This window comes from Apus apus, chromosome 4 (assembly GCF_020740795.1).
Source record: "Apus apus isolate bApuApu2 chromosome 4, bApuApu2.pri.cur, whole genome shotgun sequence".
Lineage (NCBI taxonomy): Eukaryota > Metazoa > Chordata > Aves > Apodiformes > Apodidae > Apus > Apus apus.
The window spans coordinates 105,396,462-105,420,103 of record NC_067285.1 but is presented as its reverse complement, the minus strand read 5'-3'; the positions used below and the strand labels follow the sequence as shown (position 1 = coordinate 105,420,103).

Genomic DNA, 23,642 nt, shown 5'->3' with positions numbered 1-23,642 from the left:
ATGATACAGCTCTTTCTCCTTTTCAGAGGCATTGCATATTCCTGTTTAATTGAGTGCAGCTCTGGAATTGTAATTCTGCTGGAAGTGTTGTCTGTTAGAGCTTTCTCACATTTCTTCTTGTCTCTTCATTGTTTCCAAATGTTGCAGTGGCATTGCAATAAAAGGGGACATGGCATTCTAGCAACTTCAATTCTTTCTGACCCCAGCAGCTAAAGAATGGAAACCTCACACTAGTTCCTTTTTTTTTTTACAAGGCTGTCTTTTATTATTATAAGTAAAATCTTATTATATTACTTTTTTTTTCTAGGTATAGTCTAATCATTAGTCAAAATCTTGTATTATACAAGTTTTACTGAATAAATTTTGTGTTTAACTGAGCAAGACAATTTTATTATCATAAAAATTATCTCCAGCTAACCTCTCAATACAAGTAGCATTAAACGTACATTAAAGGATAATTTTTAGTGGTGATTATAGTGTCCATTATTAGGTCACAAATCTAAAATTCTGCCAGTAGGCTGTAATTCAAATTTTTATTCCCAGTAATTTCTTCATCTACTTGTTTTGTCTACTATTAGGCTTCTATAAACCAAAGTGAGAAGATTTTTTTTTTTAAAAAAAGGTGTGGGAAGGGTATCCCCTGTAATTACATACTGTTCCCTTTGTCACATACGTGTTTTGCTGTAGAGGGAACTAATCTCATGGGAGTCTGTTGTTGATAACTGGGTTTCCAGTAAAGTGAAGGTCATTTGGCTTACACTGATAGACACAGTAGCAGGATTGTATCTGAAACATTTGCTGACTTCAAGGGAAAGAGAGAACCTTATGCTTCAAATTAGTCTGGAAGAAGCAGTGGCCTTCTGTGAGGAAGTACTGCGTACGTGATTCAATTTTCATCATGCTATCTTAATTTGTTTTTGAAAAAATGTTTTTTTTTCACCTGATTAAAAATCTCCAACTGTCACTCAAGTGGATGACAGGAGAAATTCATTAGTTGTTTCACATATATATAAAAAAAATCTTTGCATTAGTGTGACACTTAGGCATAGATTTTTTTTTTAGGATTAGAATTCAGAACATTATGGTTTAGGTGTGGAAGGAGAAATTACTTTTATTGCTTTTCTTGCACTGTGAAGCCAACAACTTTCATATATGTTCTTTTGTATGCTTTTTGTGCTGAAAATAAAAAATACAAGCTAGTATATATAATAGTAACAGACTAGTGTATAATGTATTTTTAAGGTGACATGACTGCTACAGGCAGCAATGTTTTCCAGACCCACAGCAATGCATTAAGTTTCAAATGATCTTAAATACAAGGTGATTTTCAAAACCAACCAACCAAACACACTTAATTTGTAAACACTGTCCACCCAAACCACCTAGCAATCAATTCTGTCTGTTACCCTGAGGACTACATGCTTCCTGATCATGGGATGCTGTTGAAATTTCTTGAGAGTCTGTGCAACAAGATTGTGTCTGCAGGTCTGCAGTGTTGTCCATGATAGTAATATGGATTAGTTTTTTTTCCCCAGGGATTTTAAAATAATTTTTTTAAAAGTATTTCTTTAGTGTTTGAAATATTTATTTCATGGAAGTCAAGAATATAGTAATGAAAATCTGATAGAAAATTTTACAGTTTAAGACAAAAGATGTTCTATATGTGGGTAGAAGTAATACTAACTCACCTACTGTATCGCTTAGATCAGCACATAACAGAATATAAGTTTCAACATTAAGTACGTCAATTGTCTCTTTTAAGTCTGTTTACTAATAAAATAATTATTATGCTCTTTGATTAATAAGAAATTTGTTTACAAGACACATTTAAGATGTTCCCACATCGCTTTAGCATTTAGTCTCCTCATTAAGGCTGCAGAACCTCTTTTCTTTTTCATTTAGTTTTTTCAGTATTATGAAACTGATGAGAAAAGCTCATGAAAGTCTTGAAATTATTTGCAAGCAGGATTTTCAAGCACTTAGCATTTTTTCAGAGTAATTCATAAAGATGAAGTTGTACTATTGTTCTCATCTTAAATCTTTAATGAAAGAGTCAGGGGATGTCCTTATGGATGAACGTACCTCTGTGCTGCTTTGGGTACTGCAGAAATAGGGAGGATCTGTGGTTTTGTATATTAGAGCACTAATTTGTTTTAATAAGAGAATGATACTCAGAAATTTAGACTCTGTTTTTGCTTTGTGTGAAAAGAAGAGCTAAGACCATCTATTCCAAAACATTACTCAGATGGGTTAGATGCTGCGTTCGGGAAAACTATCCATCCTCAGTTTCCTGTGACCTTTTTAAGTGGTAAGGACTGATTTTACACAGCATGCTCAGGCACATTCCAGTCATGGAATAAAGTATAGAAAGTGGCCACCTGGGATTATATTCATATTTTTACAACCTTGTGGCCGAGTCTAATGCTTCATTTGACAGAGCACTCCTTAAATTGCTTTTTAATTAAGGTGGGTGTTGGTTTTTTTTTTTTGTCTTTTCCATTAATACTGAAGTGTAATATATCCTATGAGGGGGAATGTGCAGAAGCCACTAGAGACAGGAAAGGTTACCAAAGCTAGATTTTTTTTGTGATGGATTCTGCACATCCATATTACATACCATCTTCCTTGGAACTTTCATTACACACTGGGGAAAGGACATGAGTTCTTGGATGCAATTCTGATCTAGCAGAACGGCTGTGCAGCTAAATAGTGGCGATTACAGTGTGTAATTCAGGAAAATATTCTGTACTGTACAAGTGCTAGTGGGGGGTAAGAGAGACATAGACTCTTTTCTGATTTTATAGCTGCCCTGATAAAATGTTTGTGAATTGTACAGAACACAAGAGCAGATGTGAGAAAGCACTAGTTAACAGATCTATTGCAAATTGTACTTTCACAGCAGGGAAGTGTTTCTTGTTGTTAGAAATAGGGATGGTGTTTCAGACTTCAGGTTCCAAGGAAGTAAACACATTTTTCTGAGCTTTTTTTTCTTTTTTTTTTCCCTTTAGTGTTGTAGTCTCATTAATGATGATGTTTTCAGCTAACAAGTTAGAATTCTGGTTAATTTTGTAAGACTTGGCAAAACCACTTTTAATATATTAATATTATTTACACTGCTACAAAACATTTTAAAGTTCAATATAAGGGTGAATAGTTGAAAAAAAATAAAACTGCCTAATTTGATTAAATGTTACTGGGTAGTATAAGGTTTTCTGTTTTTGCTTTAAAATGTTGCAACTGATTTATGCCTAAATTACTGAACTTACACTTTCACAATTGCTGTATTTTTTTATTTTTCTTTTTAATCTTTTGTTTTTATAATAGTTGTTGTACTTGGGAAGAGGAGAACTAAAACAGGGAAACTGTGGTTCTATTCCACCTCTTCTGAGTGAAATTTTTTGGAAGGTATCTCTGGCCCCATGCACCTCTAAAATTATTTCCAGTACTGAACTTCGTGTTTCCTGTGTTTCTTAAAATCTTCCTGTGACCAGATTTCTACTGAGGCATTTTAGGAGACTTTTTTGGGGGGTCTCCTTGACCCCTGTAGGCCTTACACTGAAACAGGTAGTGAAAGACCAGATGATGTTGCTGAAATTCGCTGAAAAGGCAAATTGTGGAAAGTAAGATGGCTTTTGGTTTCAGAATAACTGAAGAAGATTTCTGGTGATGAGAAGCTTCTTAACTGCTGGAAGACTGATACTGGGTAGGGGTGTGTCGTTTCATGAGGTCTGTGATACTAGCAGATGATGAGTCTGGTTATGGTTTCTGTGGGAATGGAGTAATTTCTGTTTTTTTTGTTTGCTATTCCTTTTGCACTGTGCTGCCTTTGCTGTTGCATTGTTATTTTCACCTTCTTCAGCATCCCACTAAGTTCCAGACACTTACCTACTCACCCTTTTCTGTGATTTTGAGTTATGCAAAAGAAAAGCACCATAAACAATATGAAAACATCAGGGGATGTTAAGATTGGCAAGGGACTTGAGAAATTGCTGAACAGGGAAGCATTCCTTTCACTCTAGACTAAATTAATATAATACGTTTAATTTTGCTCAACCCTCACTGTGTTTTTAGGCTAGTGCCTGGCCAAAAATATGTCTACCCATTACTCTTTTAAATTAAGTTTTACTGGGAAAATACTCCTTTTTTTTCCACTGGAAAGTTTAATAACAGTCAGTTTAGAGGACAGAATCCTAAGTATTGACCTCTCACCATTCTTTTTTTTTTTTTAAAAAGGTAGTCTGTTTTAATATTGTGAAGGCAAGTGTAACATTTAAGATCACAAGTGATTTTACAACCTGAGCTTAAAAACTGGTATTTGGGTACTACATTTATTGGAAGAGAATATGACAAATCTATTAAAAAGTATTTTAAAAGCCTTTTAAATTTTTGGGTATTTATCTTTAGAAACCCTTTTCTGCTTCACAGTTAGTAAGATTTTGTCTTGACCACATTATTTTTTTGTGCTCATGAAGAGTGTGAATTTGTAAATGGATCCTCTTTGTAGATCTCAGAGGGAAAGAAAATTGATAATCTCATTGTTTGAGACTCACTGGACCACTATATATATATTGCAAATACACTTTTTTTTTTTTAAACCAAAAAATGTATCCACTGCTTTGTAACCATCATGACTTAAGCTACTGAAACTGTTGTAAAATGTAGAAGAGGGACGACAGGCAAGCAATACTGTGGAGTTCACTAATACATCTTTCCTTGCTATTATATTTTCTGGGTTGCTATTATTGTTAATCTGTTTTGATCCGAAGTTTAACTGTTTCAGAGTTGTCTTTGTTTCCTGAGAAAGTATTACTGAAAAATATATGCTGTTCAGTATAAAAATGGCATAGCATTTTTTGCAAAACTTAGTCATTTGCTTCAAATCCAAGAATTGCAATGTTTAATGTTGGTAACTGGATGGAGAACTAATTGAAAGGCAGATATTTTAGATGCAAAGACAATGTTGGCAAAGCTGTTTGGTTCCCATATTTGTTTTTTGTTGTATAATTACATGGCTTTTTTCCCCTTCCCTCTACAATTCTGTTTGCTCACCAGCTTAAATTGTTCCACCCCAGCTGTTTATAAAGTGGAATTAACGGCAGCTGGATTGCTATTCTTATGCAGTACAATTTAATTTTAACCTTTGGAATTATAGGCTTTGGTCTGATTTGAGATGTATGTATATACCTTAAAGAAAACGCAGTGAAATCCTAAACATCAGAGCTAAATCTGACGATCTGCTGATGTGAATTAATCTGCAAACAGACATTATATGAAATAGGTTTTCTGATATATTTTGCTATAAGAAAATCCAAAGCAATTAAATGTTTAATAATTTCATAGCTACTGTAATCTTCTAAAGTATTGATTTAAAACAATGGTCAGTTCTGGGATCTTTAAAAAGGTGTAAAAAGCCAAAATAATTCTGGGTGCTTTTCTCTGAAAAAGAAATCACACAAAATCTGGACAGTGAATGTCTGTATAGCAATGTTGACTTTGTGAAATTTGCTCATTTCAAATTTATGTGCTAGAGATTTAGAATTTTTCATTACACTGGAATTTAAATGTTTTCTAGAGTAAGTGTAGGTTTGGACTCCAATTAACATCATTACAACTAAGGGGAGATGCAGGCATCTAAGTATTTCTGAGCTAGTTTTCAGTTGCAGTCACAGGAGAAGGTAGCAAAGAGAAACAACTAAGAAAATAGCATGGAGAAAAATAATTAGCACAGAATGAATTGAAATAATGGAAAATGGCTTTATTTTGAGTTTTAAGCATAGAAGATTTGAGATAAGAGGTTATAACATTATTGTCTGAGCTTTCAGTTGTACAAAGATAGACCCCAGTTCCTTTGTGTTGAGAAGATTTGGAGAAGAAAAGGAGCTGTAAATTACTAGTTCTTCACTGGAGAAGAAATAGATCAATATGGAATTAAATGTCTTTAATTAACAAAAATATGAAATAGCTAAAACTTACCTGAAATGTCTAAACAAAAACATGGAAAAATGAAGTCTGAAGAGAAAGACTTGAAAATTAATCCCATCGATATAACTGCGGTGAAGACATCAATAAGTTTGCAAAGATGGTACCCGAGAAGGGTATTGACATAGAATCATGGAACTGTTTGGGTTGGAAAGCACCTTAAAGATCATCTAGGTCCAACCTCCCATCATGTGCAAGGACACCTCCCAGTGGACCAGGTTGCTCAAAGCCCCATCCAACCTGTTTGGTATTCATTAATCCAAGTCCTAGCTCTTTTAGGTAATCATGTATTATCACACTTATTTCTTGATGTCTTTTGCTTTTCTGATTAATGTTCATTTGTCTTTTTGATTATTTCTGATTATTGGCCCATACTGACTTAATGTTCCCAGCTAATCCCTACCTGATGTTCAAGATTGTTTGGAACTAATAGTTATCATCTGGCTAGTAAAGAGATATTCTTAAAAGTGATCAAATCCATTGACCAGTAATGGTGAGTATCAGCATTTGAATCCTTGCTGGTGTCAAATCTGTTTTCCCTCTGCCCCCCATTACAGGAATTGTTGTTATTAAATGAATGGTCCGAGGCCTCTTTTAATTATCCCTCCCCTACCTAATACAATTTCGTGAGGTGTTGCCAGTCCATGATGACAGCAGCAGTGCAGCCTCGAGGATGCTGCATCATTCTTGTTCTGTTCTGTTAAATATGGAGTCCTCTTTATCAGCATGCCTTCTTCTGTGCCTGGACTTACTGCTTCTGTTCCTTTGGTGGTCCAGGGGCAGCAAGCAACCCCTGGACTGCAGCAGGCTCTTTTCTCATTTCCCTCTCAAGTTCTTTTATCTCTTTCAGGGTGCAAGGGACCCTAACCCAACACACCCTGTATTTTAATCAATCCCATTCTCAGGCCCCATAGACCCTCACTTTACAAGTCCTGCAAGTCTGCACTGTCAGTTTTTGGGTGGAGGAGCATGTGATGCTGGCTGGTGGGATGAGGGGCAAAGGGATGTTATGGTCTATGGTCTTGCCCCCTCTGCACTCCCATCGTGGGGCAGCTGCTCAGCTAACAGGACCCATAAGCAGGTGAATGGGCACCTCAGAATGGTAGAGGACAGCAGAGGAAGATTAAGCCAAATGGTCCAGAGCAGGATTTGAGACTAATATTGATGACAGAATGCTGTTTGTGTGTATCAACTACTTTGTTCTGTGATCCTCCAAGACTTTCAGTATTTTTTGAGATTTTGTGCACTGGACTATATTTGCACTACTGTAGAATCCCTGTTTCCCACCCTTTTTCAGAAGGGTCTAAATTAGGAACTTCCATTTTGAAGCCTTAAACCTGCATTGTTTGTGAAGTTGAACTGCAGCTCCAGACTGACCCTTCAGCTGTTTAGCAGCTGAGAGTAAATTTGGCATGTTTCAAATAGCCACAGAAGTTTCAAATTAGAAGATCTGTGTAACTGGGTTCTGAACTATTACGCAGTTTTCCATACAAAGTCATAGAGTCAAACCTAGAAACAGTGAGAGTTTTTAAAAGCTTCAATAGCTATAAATAGGAGTAGGACAAATTAAAATTTGATTATTTTGTAGTTAGTATGACTAGGCTTTGTGACACGTACAACACAGCAAATTCTGTATTAGTTGAACTCCTTAAATTGAGACTTCTAAAATTGTATATTCCTTTTTTTCCCCCCAATAAAATCTTTGAATATAAACACTCTCCTTTTGTTATGTGCTTTTTAGTGGCATTTAATCAGAAATCAGTACTCAGATTGACACTTGTTGTCCAGACACTTACAGACAGAGTTTTTGTTAAAATAATCTAATTTATTTGACTTCTAAGTATAGGGAGATTCTTACCTGGGGAGTTTGATCTCTGGAGCAGGACTGCCCATTGCTATCTGGGTAGTGATGGTTGTTTCTGTTGCAAGCATGGTTTAGCTGGATTGTAAAGACTCCCCAGACTGTTGTCCCTCTGAATTTTTCTAATCCAGTTGGCAAGCAGTCCTATGTGACCATTCTAGCATATGTATGGTCCTTTTTTATTATCTTGAACCTCATGACATAGGATAGTACACTGGTTGGACCTAAACAAGAGAAGGAAATTTTTTTATTATTTTTTTCAAATCAAAATTACTACATAGCAGGAAATACATTTTTATTTTACAACTCTTTAACTGCATTTGTGACATTTGATTACTTTCTTATGCTTTTTTCCCCTCAAACATTAAATAAATTATTTTGCTCACGTGCCTGTGAATCTTTTGAGATTGCCTTTCCTTGTAGAACAGTTTTGAAAGGACGTGGAAACATCCTTCTGTAAATGTAGGTGATCAGCTTTGTTACTGCTTTTTAAAACTTTTTAGATTACCTCATCTTCTTATATATTATATTTCCTTCTTCCTCCTCTTCCACACAGCAGCTAAAATCTCTGTCCTCTAGGATTCATCCCCTTTATTTTCCCCTCATGGTCACAAACTGTAATGTGTTTCTCTTAAAAAGGTCATATTTGCTAGATGTTGTAAAGCTGGCCTAAGTTTCACAGTTTTTCTTTCTCCTTTTTTCTCCTTTCTGGACTCCTGCTGCCAGCTCCCTGTATTTTGTCTTTGTCAAGGATACTTGAACATCTAGCAAAAATCTCCTGCTGCCTCAGCTTCTTGTTCTCCAAGAGCCACCAGAGTCCTCTCCTTGCTACCACCTTCTTGCTCCTCCAGCTTTAAAACTTTTACCAGAACAGAGGAATCTTATTCATTATATTCAGATATTTGGATGAGAGAGACACAAAGACCATGTAGTAGAAAATGTAAATTTCAGGTTGTTATGTATGACAATCTGTTAAAAAGTTATGATACTTGGTAAGTGCACTTGCTAAAATATGAAAGATCATAAGAGAGCTCATGCTATAGCTGGGAATTTCTTTAAGCTAATTGAAGATGTTTTCTTAAGGTGTTTGGTTTCTTTGGGTTCTGAATAATTTATAAGGTTTCATCAATTTGCTTCTCTGTCCTCAAGCTCCAGGTTAGAGTATCGTATTGACTATCATAGTTTCACATTGCATTTCTTTGGTAGTACCAATTTAAAATGTTCCCATGACTCTTAGGCTGGAGTTGGCAGTGAGCATCATCAGTTGTGTTGACACGACTGACTGTGGATCTGTGTTAGAAACAGGGTTATTTTAGTTTGCAAACTACAATTTATTGTTACTGAAGATGAGGGAGCAGCCTGCTGATCAGAGGTATATGCAAAGTCCTTAAGCTAGAACAGCTGCTGAAAAGAGTGTTATATGGAACAACTGCCTAACTCATTTATCAGTTGAAATTACTTTTAAGAACCCATCCTTTTTCTTTCAGTCTTTAAAGAATTTAATCTGTGCAAGTAACTTCGTATTAGGTGATTTCTGTTCTTTCTGTTGCCCCATTTGCAGTCTAACATAGTCGTGTCCTTCTTCACTCCGTCTTGGTAATACAAGAAGTACAAAGTTTTCCACTTTCTCATTTGTACTTTTCTTGTACAACTTTCTCGTTATCAGGCAGAAACTGTTCTCGCTTGGACACATTCACAAACTGCTGCTACATCAATCCCCCTCTGGTGACTTTTGTTTCTAATGGTTTTCTTGTCAGGTAGATTAGGAGGCAGGTAATTCACGAGGCCAAATAAGCAGGTTAAAAATGAAATTTTTTTTTTTTTTTAAAGTATTGGAAGGAAAGGAAGACTAGTTGCATCAGTGATTGATGGGTATTGCAGGGGCATGTATCTGCACGTGCCATTTCCTGTTAGCCTAAGGAAAAGGGATGATTCAGTCATATATTAAACAAAATTATCCATATCCGTTCATCGTTGTTTTTTCTCTTATGGTTATACATTTAGCTCGTAGCTCAGTTCATGCGAGTTTATAATTTTACTTGGTTATAAGAACAGGAAAAAAAATGGATTTTTTAGATCATCATTGTGGTAATTCCTTTAATCCTTTGTTGTTTTTCCTCTCCATCTGCCAAGTCATAACAGGATAAAGGCTTTTAGAGATACGTTCTTCTGTACTTTCACCATGCTAGTAGCAGCAGGGCTCTAAGTGTCTGTACTGCAAAATGCAGAGGATGTATTTCTGTACCACGTTTTTGACTTAATTAACTTGTTTTCACAAATTTCTGTGCTTTTCTGTTTGTTTCTAGGTTCCTAAAATGAAGATGCTTAGTGAAGTATCAGATGGACTTTAGTTTCTAATACTCTTCTCTGTTAGGATTTCTTAGATTTTCTTGAATATCTAGACATTTTTAAACTTTTCTTTAATAGTTTCAGCAACACAGTGTTTCCGGAGGACAATCTTTGAGATATGACAGTAAATTGTTCTAGGGCAATCTATATTTAAAAAACCTCACAGCCCAGTGTTTATCTAGCAAATGTCACTGTTTTAGTTGGGCAGCTATCAGTGAATTAAACAGCATTTTGTTGGTCATATAGTGCACCGTTTTGAATTTTTTTTAGGTTCATGTAATGTTTTTAATATCTGCTTAACAGTGCAATAAAGGCTTTTAGAAGTATAATTTCTTTATAGCAATCAGACTACAAAATTTACATTCATAGCAATCATTGCACTAGCAATCTCTCTTTGCTCAAATACTGTGGATTTCTTTAGCCATGCTGATTAATACACTCTAGCCACAATGACTCTTCTGTCTTCAAGTCATGGATGCTTTTATTTCTGGCTCTTCAGAGCCCTGTGAAAAACATTTGCCAAAATGTTGCTGCTATTTTCCTAAGCTATGAGATTCTTTCTTTGTGTGTGTGTGTATGCAAGGCCATTTTTAAAGCTGATCTGCAGAAGGAGGTCTGCCTTCATAATCTGCATGTCTGGAATAGAGTCAAGAAAAGATGAAAAGAGAGACTTCTCAGCACCATTACTAGGAAATTAAATACTTGGAGAACTGCTGTTGATTTTTTTAGCAATGTCTTCCATAATTTCCTAGGTCATTAATTTGATTCTGCAGAGCAAGGAAGAGATTTCTGTCAGTTGAAAATGTTTTCGTAATTGCAATTGTTATCCAAATGGGTTGGGGAAATGGTTAGCTCAGTGAATTTTTATATTTTGTAATTGTTCTTTAAGCACTGTGTTATTCTCAGGGTCTTTTTTTTTTATTTTTTATTTTTTCTTGCTCTTATCTTTACAATTCCATTCATGGCTCAGTATTGAGTTTTGTATAAGAGTGTGAAAAACTGCAAATAAAATTTTTTATTGGATGCTAATTTGCTGTTCTCTTTTCTACTATTACACAATTTGCAAGTGTTTTTTGTCCACTCTCCCCCTTTCCCTCCAACCAAAAATAGGTAAGCAGCATTTATGTTTAGAATGGGGCATCTGGTGATAATTAAACTTATCTAGAATCTTCTAAGTGGAATCTATTTAGCTTCAGGCAGTTTGTTCCTCTTCCTTCAATTTGTAATGTTGCAGTTTCAAAATTTTTTGACTGCATGTTGTCTAGTTGTATGTCTATCTCCCAGAATCGTAGGCAGCGGTCTCTACTATTTAAACATATAATGGACAGCTTATATTTTTTTGGGGGTGGAATTAGAAAGAAAAGTGAAAAGTGTTTTTTTATTGTTCAAAATAGGTATGACTGCTACTGATAGTGTTCTTCCTTTGTTTCCTTTCACCAGTCTTATTAAAGATTAAGTCCTCTGAGGGATGCATCTTGTTTAGACAGATACATCACAGACGTTAAGCAGAGTCCATACTATGTAACTATTTCATTCATTTAAAAATACCAATTGTACTCACACTGATGTCGTTAATTTCACTTGCCTTAAAATTCAATGAGCTGTTTGTAGTCTGATTTTTACTAATTCACAGATTAAACATTGAAAAATTGCAATACTAATGTGTTCATACTTGACTAGTGGTGAATCCTAGTAGTTCTATGTGTATATTCATGCTGTTTTAACATAAAAACACTCATTCAGGAGGAGCTATGTTAGTGTTTTGTTAAGTTATGCAGTAATAGTAACAGATACTGTTGAATTTAGTCAGGGGTTAATGTGGAATTCACTGTTTGACACAGATTACTGCATTAGGTATAAGCTTTCAGTTTAGACAGGAAAGACTGTTGTGACTCTGAGGTATGAGCCAAGGGTGAACCATCTTCATGGTACCTTCCTGTATAAGAAGATGATTTTAGAAGTTGCTCAGAAAGAAAGGAACTGTCCTCATTCCAGTGGGTGCTATCTGTGAACATTTATAGAGAGCAACTTTCCTGTCTTCACATTTAGTTGATGATTTTAGGAAAAACTGTCTTAATTTGTTTACACTGCACTTTTAAATGTTCTCTTAATAACCTTAGAAGCTAATCTCCAGTTGTCGGATTTCCAGTTTTCCTTGGGCAGAACCTGCCCAATTTTCTTCTCAGACAACAAAAAAACCCAACTTATTAAGTTGAACACTGGGAGGGAAGAAGATTTCATATGAAAGTGGATCACCTTTAATACTGAATAAAGAAGCTGGAGTCTCAGCCTGTTGCAGTGGTAAACCCAGCTACATAGTTGGATCCAGATTCCTGTATGCTGTGTTATATCTAGGCATTTCTGTGAGCTTGTAGACAGTCTTTTGTGAATAATGGTGACAGTCAGAGCACTGTTGCTAAAGCATAGTGTTGACTCCTTGGGAATAAGCAAACAGGCAGGCAATCTTCTGTTGGATACCTTATCTTGTATTGCAGTAAGGAGGCTGTGCAATGGTCTGTCTCAATGTTGTTTGTTTTTTTTTAATTGTTCTTTTGGTAATGTGACATATATAGACTTTCAAACAAGTGATGAAAAGGATACTAAAATATTTCAGATTTGAGAGCACAGCAACTTGCCCAAAAGAAGAAACAAATAGAAAATTTAATAAATATTACGAAGCTGCCAATAAGCAATTATAGAAGTACTAATAAATAAATTTTTAAGCTTACTTTGATGAGGAAAGATACTGAAATGAAATAGAAGAAATTTTTCTCTGAATTAAACTCCATTGTTTTCTAAAGTGAAAAAAGGATCAGAAGACAAGAAGGAAATTTCCCTACATTTTATGTTACAGTGAAAGGAGTCCAAAATTTCAGGCACATAATCACAAGTTTTCATAATGTAGCGAGTTTATGTACATCTGCTTAGCACCAGTCACTGACTGTGTGCCTGCTCTTAGGTTTAAGCTTACACTTTGCCATTTGGCATGAAATAACTATGTACACCCTGAGCTGTTGTAGCTTAACTGACATCTAATGACTTTTTAAGGATAGAAGTATGATTATGGGAAGAAGAGAAAGCCATTAGGTTATTGCAGCACCAATTCTATGCATGGAACATCTAAGTGAGGTAGTTTCTTCCTCAGAACAAAAGCTCCTGTATTTCATATTGTGTGATTTAAATTGCTGGACTTCACAGTAGGAAGCCTTTTTAAAAAAAGGACTAGTGAAAGTAAGATTTATAAAAGCGTTTAGAAATATTCCAACAGAAGCTGGATGAGATGATGTACAGGATGGCAATTTCCTATAGAAAGAACAAATATTTTGTTATAAATATTTTCCAGTTAAAACAGTTAAGATCTTGGATCGTCTTGCTTTTAATTTAGCTCTGCCTACTAATGCTGACATGTAGCACGTGTACACTTTAGCAACCTAACTGATGGCTTGTATTTATACTGTAATTGATGCTGAATATTTATGATATTTGACTTGAGACTGGAAAAGTCAACTTTAATTATATAAATGTATGATTTTTCAGGGGCATGGTAAATCACCAGCTTGTGTTGAACTTGTGGACCTGTGTTTGTAAATCCATCTTCTTGGAATTCCTGTACCTACTGATGCTTCAAATTCAGATGTGATCACTATGGTCAGCAACATACTAAAATTAAAGAAGTAAAATAATAATATGTATTTTCTGTTTTGTTCAGGGTGCAAAATTTGGACATCAAGTGGGATTAAATCAGGCTCCTGCCCCACGTTCTTCTGTTCGAAGATCATTTGGAAGATCTAAGCGATTTAGTATTACTCGTTCTCTGGATGACCTTGAGGTAATTAACTTTAACTTAGGAGAGAGTCCTAGACTGGAATTTACAGTAGATAATGCTGATCATTAATGAAAGAAAGAAAGTAATATTTGTCATTTAATGAAGTTTTTATATTCCCCTTATATTCTATATTCCCCTCTATATGAGGGGAATACAGACTTCAGGTGTCATCTGGCTTTTTCAATGTTTCTTTAATAGTTGATGGTACCAGTGGCCAGTCTTTCTGTGGGCAGTTTTGACTTTTTTTTTACCCATCACATCTGGTCATGTAATACAAAAATAAACACTTTTGCTGATCAAAATGTTCATCGTATCTTAGAAATCATTGTATCACAACATCATATAAAATATCAAATGCTTATTTGGGGGCTTAAATTTGTGGCTGGACCAGGCTCTTTTTGTAACTTCCTAAGCAATGTAGCTTACTCAGTATGGAAAAGTTTATTTAAAAAAAAAAAATAAAGTTTATAAAAATACATATATGTCAGCAACTGAGAAATGAGAATTCCTAATCAACTTGATGTTGGTCATGGTGATTTTCTGAGTAAAATATAATAATGCTTTTTCACGTCTGGTGTAACATCATTTGATGCCTAGGCTTGAGTGGCCAAACCTTACTGATTTTGGTGAAAACAAGGAATGAAGAGCTATTTGAATTAAAAAAGCTACTCCTCCTGCCTGCTGAAAGCCTTCCTCAGCCAGCTGTAGGAATATGGCCTCATCATCCTCTTCTAATGTGATTCCTTGGTAGAACCTGACCCATAATCAAGTGAAGGGAATACAGAGATTTTGGCTTTACACCTTATCTGGAAGATTATTTGTGGTTGGAGAGAAACAAAAATATGTGCAGAGCTCTTGGAACAGGAACCATGCAATACATATTCTACTGCTCTTCAGCATGGGAGGGAATGTGGCACATTGATTCCTCTAAATGGGAAGGAGGTGTTTAAAATGCTTTGGAGATGGGAGGAGGAAAGAAGGAGGTATTCTGAGTTTCCTGCTGTGGGAAAATGTAGGAAGAACAGCATTTCACTGACTCTGAACTAAAGGAGAAGGGAACTCTGGATTTTTAGGGAACAAAATATATGGAAGGAGCTTCTGACATACTTAGGGAATGCAGGTACGAACTGTACTTATTTCTCAGATGATTTAAAGGACATTTTTCATTGTGGTCTATTTCTATCTTGCTGTCTGAAGCTTTTAATTGTCTTGATTTTTCTTTTTCTAGTGACGGAAAATACTTTTGCATTTCTTTGCACTCATAACTTTAATACAGTAAGTGCATAACTTCAACGAACAGCCAGATCCTCTGAATAAAGCTGGTTGAGAACCATCTAGTGACATCTTTCTTCATCAGAAAATGGTGATCCTTTTAAATGAAAAAAGCTTGCTACTGTATATTACCAGTTGTGACAGAATTTCTGGTCACAGTAGGAGAGAACCCTCTTACAATGTCTAGGAGCCTCATGCTAGTAATTAATGTGTAATAGGAAAAAAGTGATTCACACCACATACTTTCAGATTGAAATTTCATATAAATTTATGTGCACACCTCGTATTTTGAGAGTGTTTTAAATACCACAGATATAATTTAACTTGTGTTTTACATTGCATAACTATTAATCAAAATAGAGCCTTGATACTTTCCATTAGTTTCAGAAAGATGTCATCATTACTAGCCTAAAAAGTCAATTTTTCTCTTGTTATGTCTCGGTATTTGTTAGGGTATAACCAAGTAGCAGCAGGAGGAGAGATTGAGAGACTCTGTGTTACCCAGTGTCCTAATTGTTAAAGCTGTTACTTTGGATGGGGAAATTTATATTCTAGGTCATGATATGAATTGGACAGAGGAACAGTCTGTATTAAAATCTGTATTTGGATGAATGCACTTAGTACATGTATCCATTTGGGTATGAGCTACTGTCTGTCAGTTACTTTTCACTTTGAAATCTCTTTTTCTCCCTTCTGCATTATATCCTATCCACCAGGAAAAATACCAACCTAGGGAAGAATTAAAAAAACTTCATAAGTTGAAGAAGAGTGTTGAGGTGTTTTGATTTTGGCTCTAAACTTTAACACTGCTACTGCAGCACTCTTCCCAAGCACTGTTACACTAACGGTACTAGAACATAGTGTTATTAGTATGTGTTTAGATTATTTTAGGCCATCTATTTAGAGTTGCTGGAAGAGGAAATAACAATAGCAGGAAATTCTTAGAGACTCCACCTTTGGAATAATGATCATGAACATATTATACAGGCTACTCAATTGCTTTTGTGTTCCTTCCAGTTATCTTAGCAGAATGGATAAGGTACTAACCCAAACATGAAATTAGAAAATTAATATGCTTCTCTGAGCTTGTGGGTTTGATTCCTGCTGGCACCCAACTTTGACTTCTAAATTGAGCAGTATAAGTAGGTTCTTTTATAGGCATATACTGAAACTGTTCATTTGCTTATGGGTCTGAAGAAGACTGTATTTGGATTTTTTGTAAAAGTATGAACGTGCTTCTCTTGGTTTTGGAGCTGCAGTCTGTAAACTATCAGGCCTTAGTTTTTCTGTCTTCTGCCATAAGGTGGCGTGATTTCTTTGCCTTTTAAAAAAATCTGTTAGAGAAGAAAACATACCTTTGTATCTGTTATTTTAATAACTAAAACCAATGCTTGCAAGAGAATTTTTCACTGTTTCTCTTAAATTGTTAGATTATGATCGGCTATACATGCATAGACAAGATTCTTATAAGGTTAGAATTAGCTGTAAATGCTGCAGTTGCCCCACAAGGCATTCTCTTACCTGCAGAAGCTGTGTTACACATAGAAGAAAACAGACAAGGTTGTAGGTTTAACCTCAAGGTGCTGTTTTTACCAAGAGAAATTGTATACAAGATTATTTTAAATCTGAAGGGATCAAAATAGGATGAGAGTGAAAAATTAATGGATGCAGTTACGCTACGACTATGGCTTGGAAAATGTCACACAAAACAGAAAATATACCATTTTATTTCTGAACTGTGGAAATTGTGCTGGTTTGCACCAGGGCTGAACTGAGTTCAGAAAATTAGCATATCTAGCTTATGTCTTAATTATGTTACTTTCACAGGAAAAGTATTTAGAACTTTCTTAAATTACAAGAAATCTGTTTTTTTTAAGAGCAGATTCCTATTTTGTATGTAGCAATTAATTTTCCTATGTGAATAATCAGTCATTATGAAACAGTGTCCATTAACAACAATGTTAAAATTCTGTGCTTGCCACCAATTTTACTCTGTAGCATGTTTGCTGGTTCATATTTGCAAGATGTAGCTTAAGCTAAATGAAACTTGCCATGATTTAGTATTATTTCATATCTGGACTAGTGAGAGAGCATGATTCTATCTTCCTACTTTTCTTCTCAGTATATAAGTGCCACTACTCTCATCCTCTTGCAAAGTTTTGTCCTGGCAAAGACATTGTTTATAGATTTATAAACACATTAAAGGTGACTCTGTGAGACTGCAGAGACTAGAACACTGCCTTTGTAAAATTTACATTAAACAAAGCAGTCCTTTTATTCATTAACAATTTTGGAACCAGATTCTGTAACACTTTCAACTGTAGCTCATTCCATTAATATTTTATTTTTTCTTGGGGTCTGTAAAAATGGGAGACCCTTGCAGTATGCCCTTCAAATCAACAAACTTAGGTTCCTCCTCACCAAGGTGAACATTCAAAGCTGTTTTGTTTCTTGAAAATCATTGTGGCACTTGTACTTTTGGTATTTCTCTGTGGTTAAAAACAGGGTAGAATAGTATCATAAGAGGCATAATATCTTAAGCAAACAAGTGCCAAGCTTGTTGATTATTGTTAAATAATATTTTAATGTAGACAACTTTTAAGAATTAAAGACTATCTAATTCTTTTAACTAAATATCAGGACAAAAAAAAAGGTGGCTGTTGCTGCTTTTCTTCCTGTCATTCTGTTTTGGAAACCTTAAAGGTATATCCTATATGTAGAAGAATATTTCTTGGATCCAATTTTTAGAGTTTAGTAATGTTTGCAAAGTTGAAATAGATATTCTTTTCAAAAATCAGTGTGAGGAATTTTGTTGGAATGTTCTATCTTAATTATAACCATTAATAATGCAGTATTATTAGCTGTTATTATAGATAATAATGCTTGTTTTTTCTTCTGTTTTGTTAATTCCACTGAAGCAACTTTTTTTGCATTTCATCTACTAATTGAAAGCATACAACGCATCTCTTTGGTATGAGGTTTTTATACTAATGAATTGCATGTCTCTGCTGGATATTAGCTTTGGCATCTGTGGGTGGCAAACACCCCTAAATGCTCATTTGACTTAATAATGAGTTTTTAAGTGGGTACCTGTCTTTGTTTGACTGATTTAAATAATCAGACAAAGCTTACACAGGGAGATAATAGCTTGTATTAGACCAACTAGTGTACTAGGAAAATGAGACAAGAAGAGTAAACATGCCCCAAACTTTTCCCACCCTGGTTCATCTAATAAAAAGTATTAACAGTCCCTGCAGAGCTTTGCTGACTTTCTTAGATCATCACCATAGCCACAATGCCACCTCACTGGCTCGTATAATCACATGATTTAAATCAGGAGACCTCTTCATTCTCAGCTTATAACTGTGAACTTAAAATTTGAAAATAATGTATATTTTTGTCTTAGGCTTTACCAGTTTTTTTAACTACGACAACTTGCCATGGGCTGCCAGTATACATAGGTTCCACCATGTGTGACCTTTAAGTATTGCATATTTTGCATGTATTTTCTCCTCATTTTTATCCAAGATGTAACTGACCAACCAACAGTTTTGCTGTCTGCTTTCATGAAGGTGGAGAAAGGCCAGTAATAAAATGGCATGCAAGAATAAAATCTCCATTTGTGTATGTAAAAGGTAGATGTACTTTTAGCATATTAATAATAGAGTTCTCAAAGGGCTACTCCTGTGGACAGTTTTAAGTTCGACGGCTAACACATTTCAACCCCTAACACTGATGTTTAGGAAGCCTCTTAAATCTGTGATTGCAACGTAGGTTCTTTATTTCTCTTTTCCCTTTGCTAGAACCTGTCTGGTGTTGCTGGGTGGAGCAGCAGTCACTGACGGATCCTGTTTCTTGGAGTGTGTCACCACAGCTCAGCTTTTAAACCAGTGCAAAGCATAAGATGTGTGCTTAGTGCTTTACACTCCCTTGCTATGACAGCTCAAACCCTCTTCCTGAACTATAATAAATAGCTTTAAATAGTGTAAATTAGTCATGACATCAAACATTGCTTTCTTTACCTTGAATTGCTGTAGTATATGTAGTCATGGAGGTGATCAGTAGGCTTTGAAAGCACGCTGAGTTTTCCACCCAGACATTCTTCTGCTCTGTGCAGACCTTTGACTGGAGCAGACCTGGCTGGATTTGTTACCTGCTGTGCTGCTAGTGGCTGCACACCTCTGCTGGTAAATTAAACAGTGCTGGGACGTGGGAGCAGGCAGGGGATGGCAGTGTCTGTACTGTCACTTTGTTAGAGGTGTCATCTATGTGGCTTCGTCACGGAGATGGTTTAGAAATTAGCCCTAATAGCTAGCATCACTGTGCCCAGCAGGCAGTTTGGATGCAACAACTTGATTTATTTAGGTTAGGAGATCTTGGTGGTATGACAGTGGCCAGGAAGCACCAGCTGCCTTTGCAACTACACTGCAGCTTATGGCACTACAGATAACACAGATATAGCAAGTATGTCTGTAGGTTACCATCTCATTCTGGATGATGCCTGTGTTATCTTTTAGATGTGGGGGTTTTGTGTGTGGGGGGGGTTGTTGTTGTTTTTTTCCTGTCATCATTCTTAGTATGTCTTAAACACTTTCAAGAGCATAATTTTTTCACATTTGGATATATAGACTGCATCATGAAGAATTTCAAACTCTTTTCAGCATACTCTAGAGGATCTCCTTCAGGCTTTTACTTTGGCATCTGTGATCTTATCAAGTATTTCAGTTACATTGATTATTACTCCCTAAAAAGCAAAAACATCATGCTAGTGGTAAATATTTATTATTTTTTTCTGCAGATCATGCACTAGCATTAATGTTTAGTCTTTGCTGGTATTTTATACTGTACCACAATTTTTAAAAGCTTATCAATATATGTTTTTAAGTTGTCCTTACATTTATAGACTTTATCATGGAAAGTTCTTATCCTCTTCACAGTTTTGTAAAGTATCTGACAAAGGTGAGTTGGTCAACAGAAGGGTACAGTTGTGTAACCTCTTCATCTTGGAGAGACTTATTTCTAGATACAATCCAGAATGTTAAAACTGTGTAATTTTTTTTCCAGATGCTGAAGTTAATGGGATTTGCTTCCTATTAGTGGAGTTGGTAAAATGACCATATTAGTGTGGTTTTACTTTTTACTGTTTTCTCCTGCTTTTGGGTTATTTTCTTAATTTCAGGTTCTGGAGAAATTTGCCATGTAAATTTGCATGCAAAGAGTGGAGTTGGCAGAGAATGTGCTAAGATCTGGATCTCATCTGTACTTTCTTTGTGAGGTGCATATGGCAGTGCTCATTCCATACTTTGGTGGCTGAGAAGAAAGCAACAGTGTTAAGGCAGTATATTAGCTTACTGCACTGGAGTGTGTTACTGAAACCCAAAATTATTTGCTGCTTAAGGCTAGTCTTTACTTCAGTTTCTTATGTTACACTTTTTGTTTCAAGAGCATCTTTTAAGGCTCCTCTCAAGAAGGTGAAAAGTGAGATGAAGTTACTCAAGGTAATGACAAGAGCAATCTCTGAAGATGAGAGCTGGCTGCTTTATAAGACTGAATGACTGAACAACAAAATGACAGAGGAAAATGTATGCAGATAGATGTAAACTAATGCAAATGAGGCAAAATAGCTTTAGCTTCATTGATCAAATTGTGTATGTCTCTGAGCTGAATTTCTTCTCAGAAGTGAGGTCTGAGTTACAAGGGACAGTTGCATGAAACCATCAGCTCAGTATAGTACAAATGAAACAAAATCCTGCATTGTGATTTATTAGGGAAGGAATAGAGGGGGAAAAAAAAACCACATAATGACTCCATTGTATACATCCATGATTTGCCCACACCTGGGCTTTTTCTTTCAAAAATGTTTTATTAGAAGTAGAAAAGGTTCAGAAAGGCGTAAGAAAGAGTACAAAGTCATGGGTGGCCCAGAAAAAGTAGTTGGGATTGATTGCTCACTGTCTGCTTCAGGACAAGAAGTTGGCACCATTAATTAAAGGTAGTTGGAGCTAGGAGCAAAACAAACAGAAGAACACAATTGTTCATGCAGGAGGTGAGTAAGTCTGTGGGACGCCTCACCGCTGAGTGCTGTGGCTGCAAGAAATTTGCATGTCCTGAGGGGAAAGTGGACTTGTATTTGGGAAAGAGAGCCACTGGGGATTATTAAGAAGACAAGCCACACCAGGTTCAGGAAATCTCCACAACTGAAATACCTGGAGTCTGAGAGAATGTAATCAGGGAAATGTCCTACATGTTGCCCTGTGCTACTCATTGGCAGATAGCCATGTGTGGCCACACTGGAAACATAATACTGGGTTTGATGAACACATGTTTTGAACTGGTTATGTTTTTAGACTTCAGGATGGGCATTGCTTCTCTGTAAGTGTGGGATTATGGTTTATACTCTTGGCACAGGAGGCTGCGTTATCTTTCACGTGGCAGAAACATGTTTGTAAAGTAAGGGGTTTGCTGACTGTAGCATGTCTTAGTGCAGCATAACTTCTGTGGGCTCTGGGAGCATTTACTGTTTGTGCTGTCTGAGGGAGAGGGCACCTGCAGCTTTCCTGGTTAGAGCTCCTGCTGCAAAACAGATTGTCTCTGCGGTTCCTGGGTGGGAATGAGGAACTGGGTGACTGGTTTCCTGCCTTTCTGTTCCTGCCCTCCCTCGACTCCTCTTCCTGTTACTTATAATGTCTTTTTGTTGTGTCCCATGCTATTGAGGCTAAGGAGGGATGTTTGCTCTGTGAGATGGAGTTCATTTTAGGGAATGAATTAAGGCTTTATTTAATGAATTGAACTGGTATTTCTTGAGCTTAATCACAAAATAGACGTGGCACAAATTATAGCACTATAGCTATCTGTGAATTGTTTCTGACCTTGTCTCCATGCTTGAACTGCTGGGATGTTGGCTTGGAGTTAGTATAGTATGATTTTCACTGTCCTCAAGGATTTATCAGTCCAGGGAGGTTTGAGAAAACAAACAAACAAAAAGTCACCTGCAGAGCTTCCCATAGGTGAGCTACTGCTTTTTATTCAATATGTAATAGTCAAACATTTAATCTGTTATTCTGATACCTAAAAAAATACAGTAAAAATTCTGTCCTCTACTTCCCTCTGAACCGAGGAACTGCAGAGGGATGGTATTTAAGTGTTATGTGTTGGGCAGAAAGTGTGTGCATTTCTTTCTGAAAATACACAGATATTGCAGTTCTCGGTGGAGAGGAGGTGTGGTATTGAAAATTATGAGAATAATGTTTCACTTGGAATGCAGTCCTCGTAAATGCCAATGCCCTGCTTCCTCAAAAGAACACGGAGCCTTTTGGTAGGTTGAGATAGATTGCATAATACGCATACATGTGATTGTAATCATAGAGACACGTACCTACATGCCAGAAACTGAAAGAAATGTGCTGTGAGTCTTACAAGTTTTAACATATATATATATATTTTAAAGTATATTGAGATTATATTTTAAGTATTTTTAATAGGGATTGATGATTTCGATCCTTCAGATGATATGCTCATCAAAGGGGAATGTATTAAAAAAGAGAATACTTTGGAGGAGAAAATGAAGTTGACTCAATGTTTAAGCAAGTTTGGACAAACACGTAAGACAGAGTCCTGCAGGCCTTACTGAATGCATTTTACATTAACAGAGCGGCATGCTGTTGTCTTTACAGAAGCTTTATTGTTGCACAGGACCTGCCTAAACACCATTTTAAAAGCTGCCTGTTCTCTTTGATGAGTAGATACAGAACCAGCATTAGAGGGCGGAGAATGTGCTGGGGAGGGAGGAGAATGGGAGAGGTGTTGATAGGGCAACAGACAGAGAAGCCTCATTTTTTTACTGGACTCTGGAAGAAGTAAATATGTGTTCAGAAAGAGCAAAATAAAGCTGAGGGGACTGCTTTTTAACAATGAGCTATTAAACTATTCATACATGGAGAAAACTTTTACTGATAGTCAAGTGTCTGTAAGTATAAAGTTTTGTTTGTCTAAAGCGAACAGAAAACAGGAATATGGTTTAATGAGTAGTCTTCTGAGATAGGAAATCTTGCAGTGAAATATAAGTAATGCTTCTAAGGATTCACTGAGGTTTTAAAGAGACAAAGTTTGTAAGTATGAGTAATTAAGTTGACTTTCTATATAAGCTCTATTACAAAATTAAGAATACACCATTTTTATAGATATGTTTTAAATCTCTAGCATTGTATGGTTTTTAAAATGTGGAGTGAGCATAGTAGATATACTATATTAAGTTTCTTATAAATCTTTTGTTAATTTTCACTACACTTACACGTGTTTCCATAAAGCAAGGACTTCATGTTAAAGGTTTGTACCTTCAAGTTGTTACAGTGTTGT

General features: G+C 36.0%; 1 protein-coding gene across 4 annotated transcripts in view; it reads left to right on the top strand.

Annotated features, from left to right (window-relative positions):
• The window catches only part of RGS12 (regulator of G protein signaling 12), an 86,951-nt gene that overhangs the window by 8,248 nt on the left and 55,061 nt on the right, over positions 1-23,642 (top strand). For 3 of the 4 annotated variants that reach the window (XM_051618592.1, XM_051618594.1, XM_051618593.1), the window contains exon 3: positions 13,899-14,018. In XM_051618592.1, coding sequence (XP_051474552.1) covers positions 13,899-14,018 — 120 coding nt within the window. Of the gene's footprint in view, positions 1-13,898; positions 14,019-23,149; positions 23,254-23,642 lie in introns of those variants that run through there. The other variant, XM_051618596.1, reaches the window with a different exon arrangement.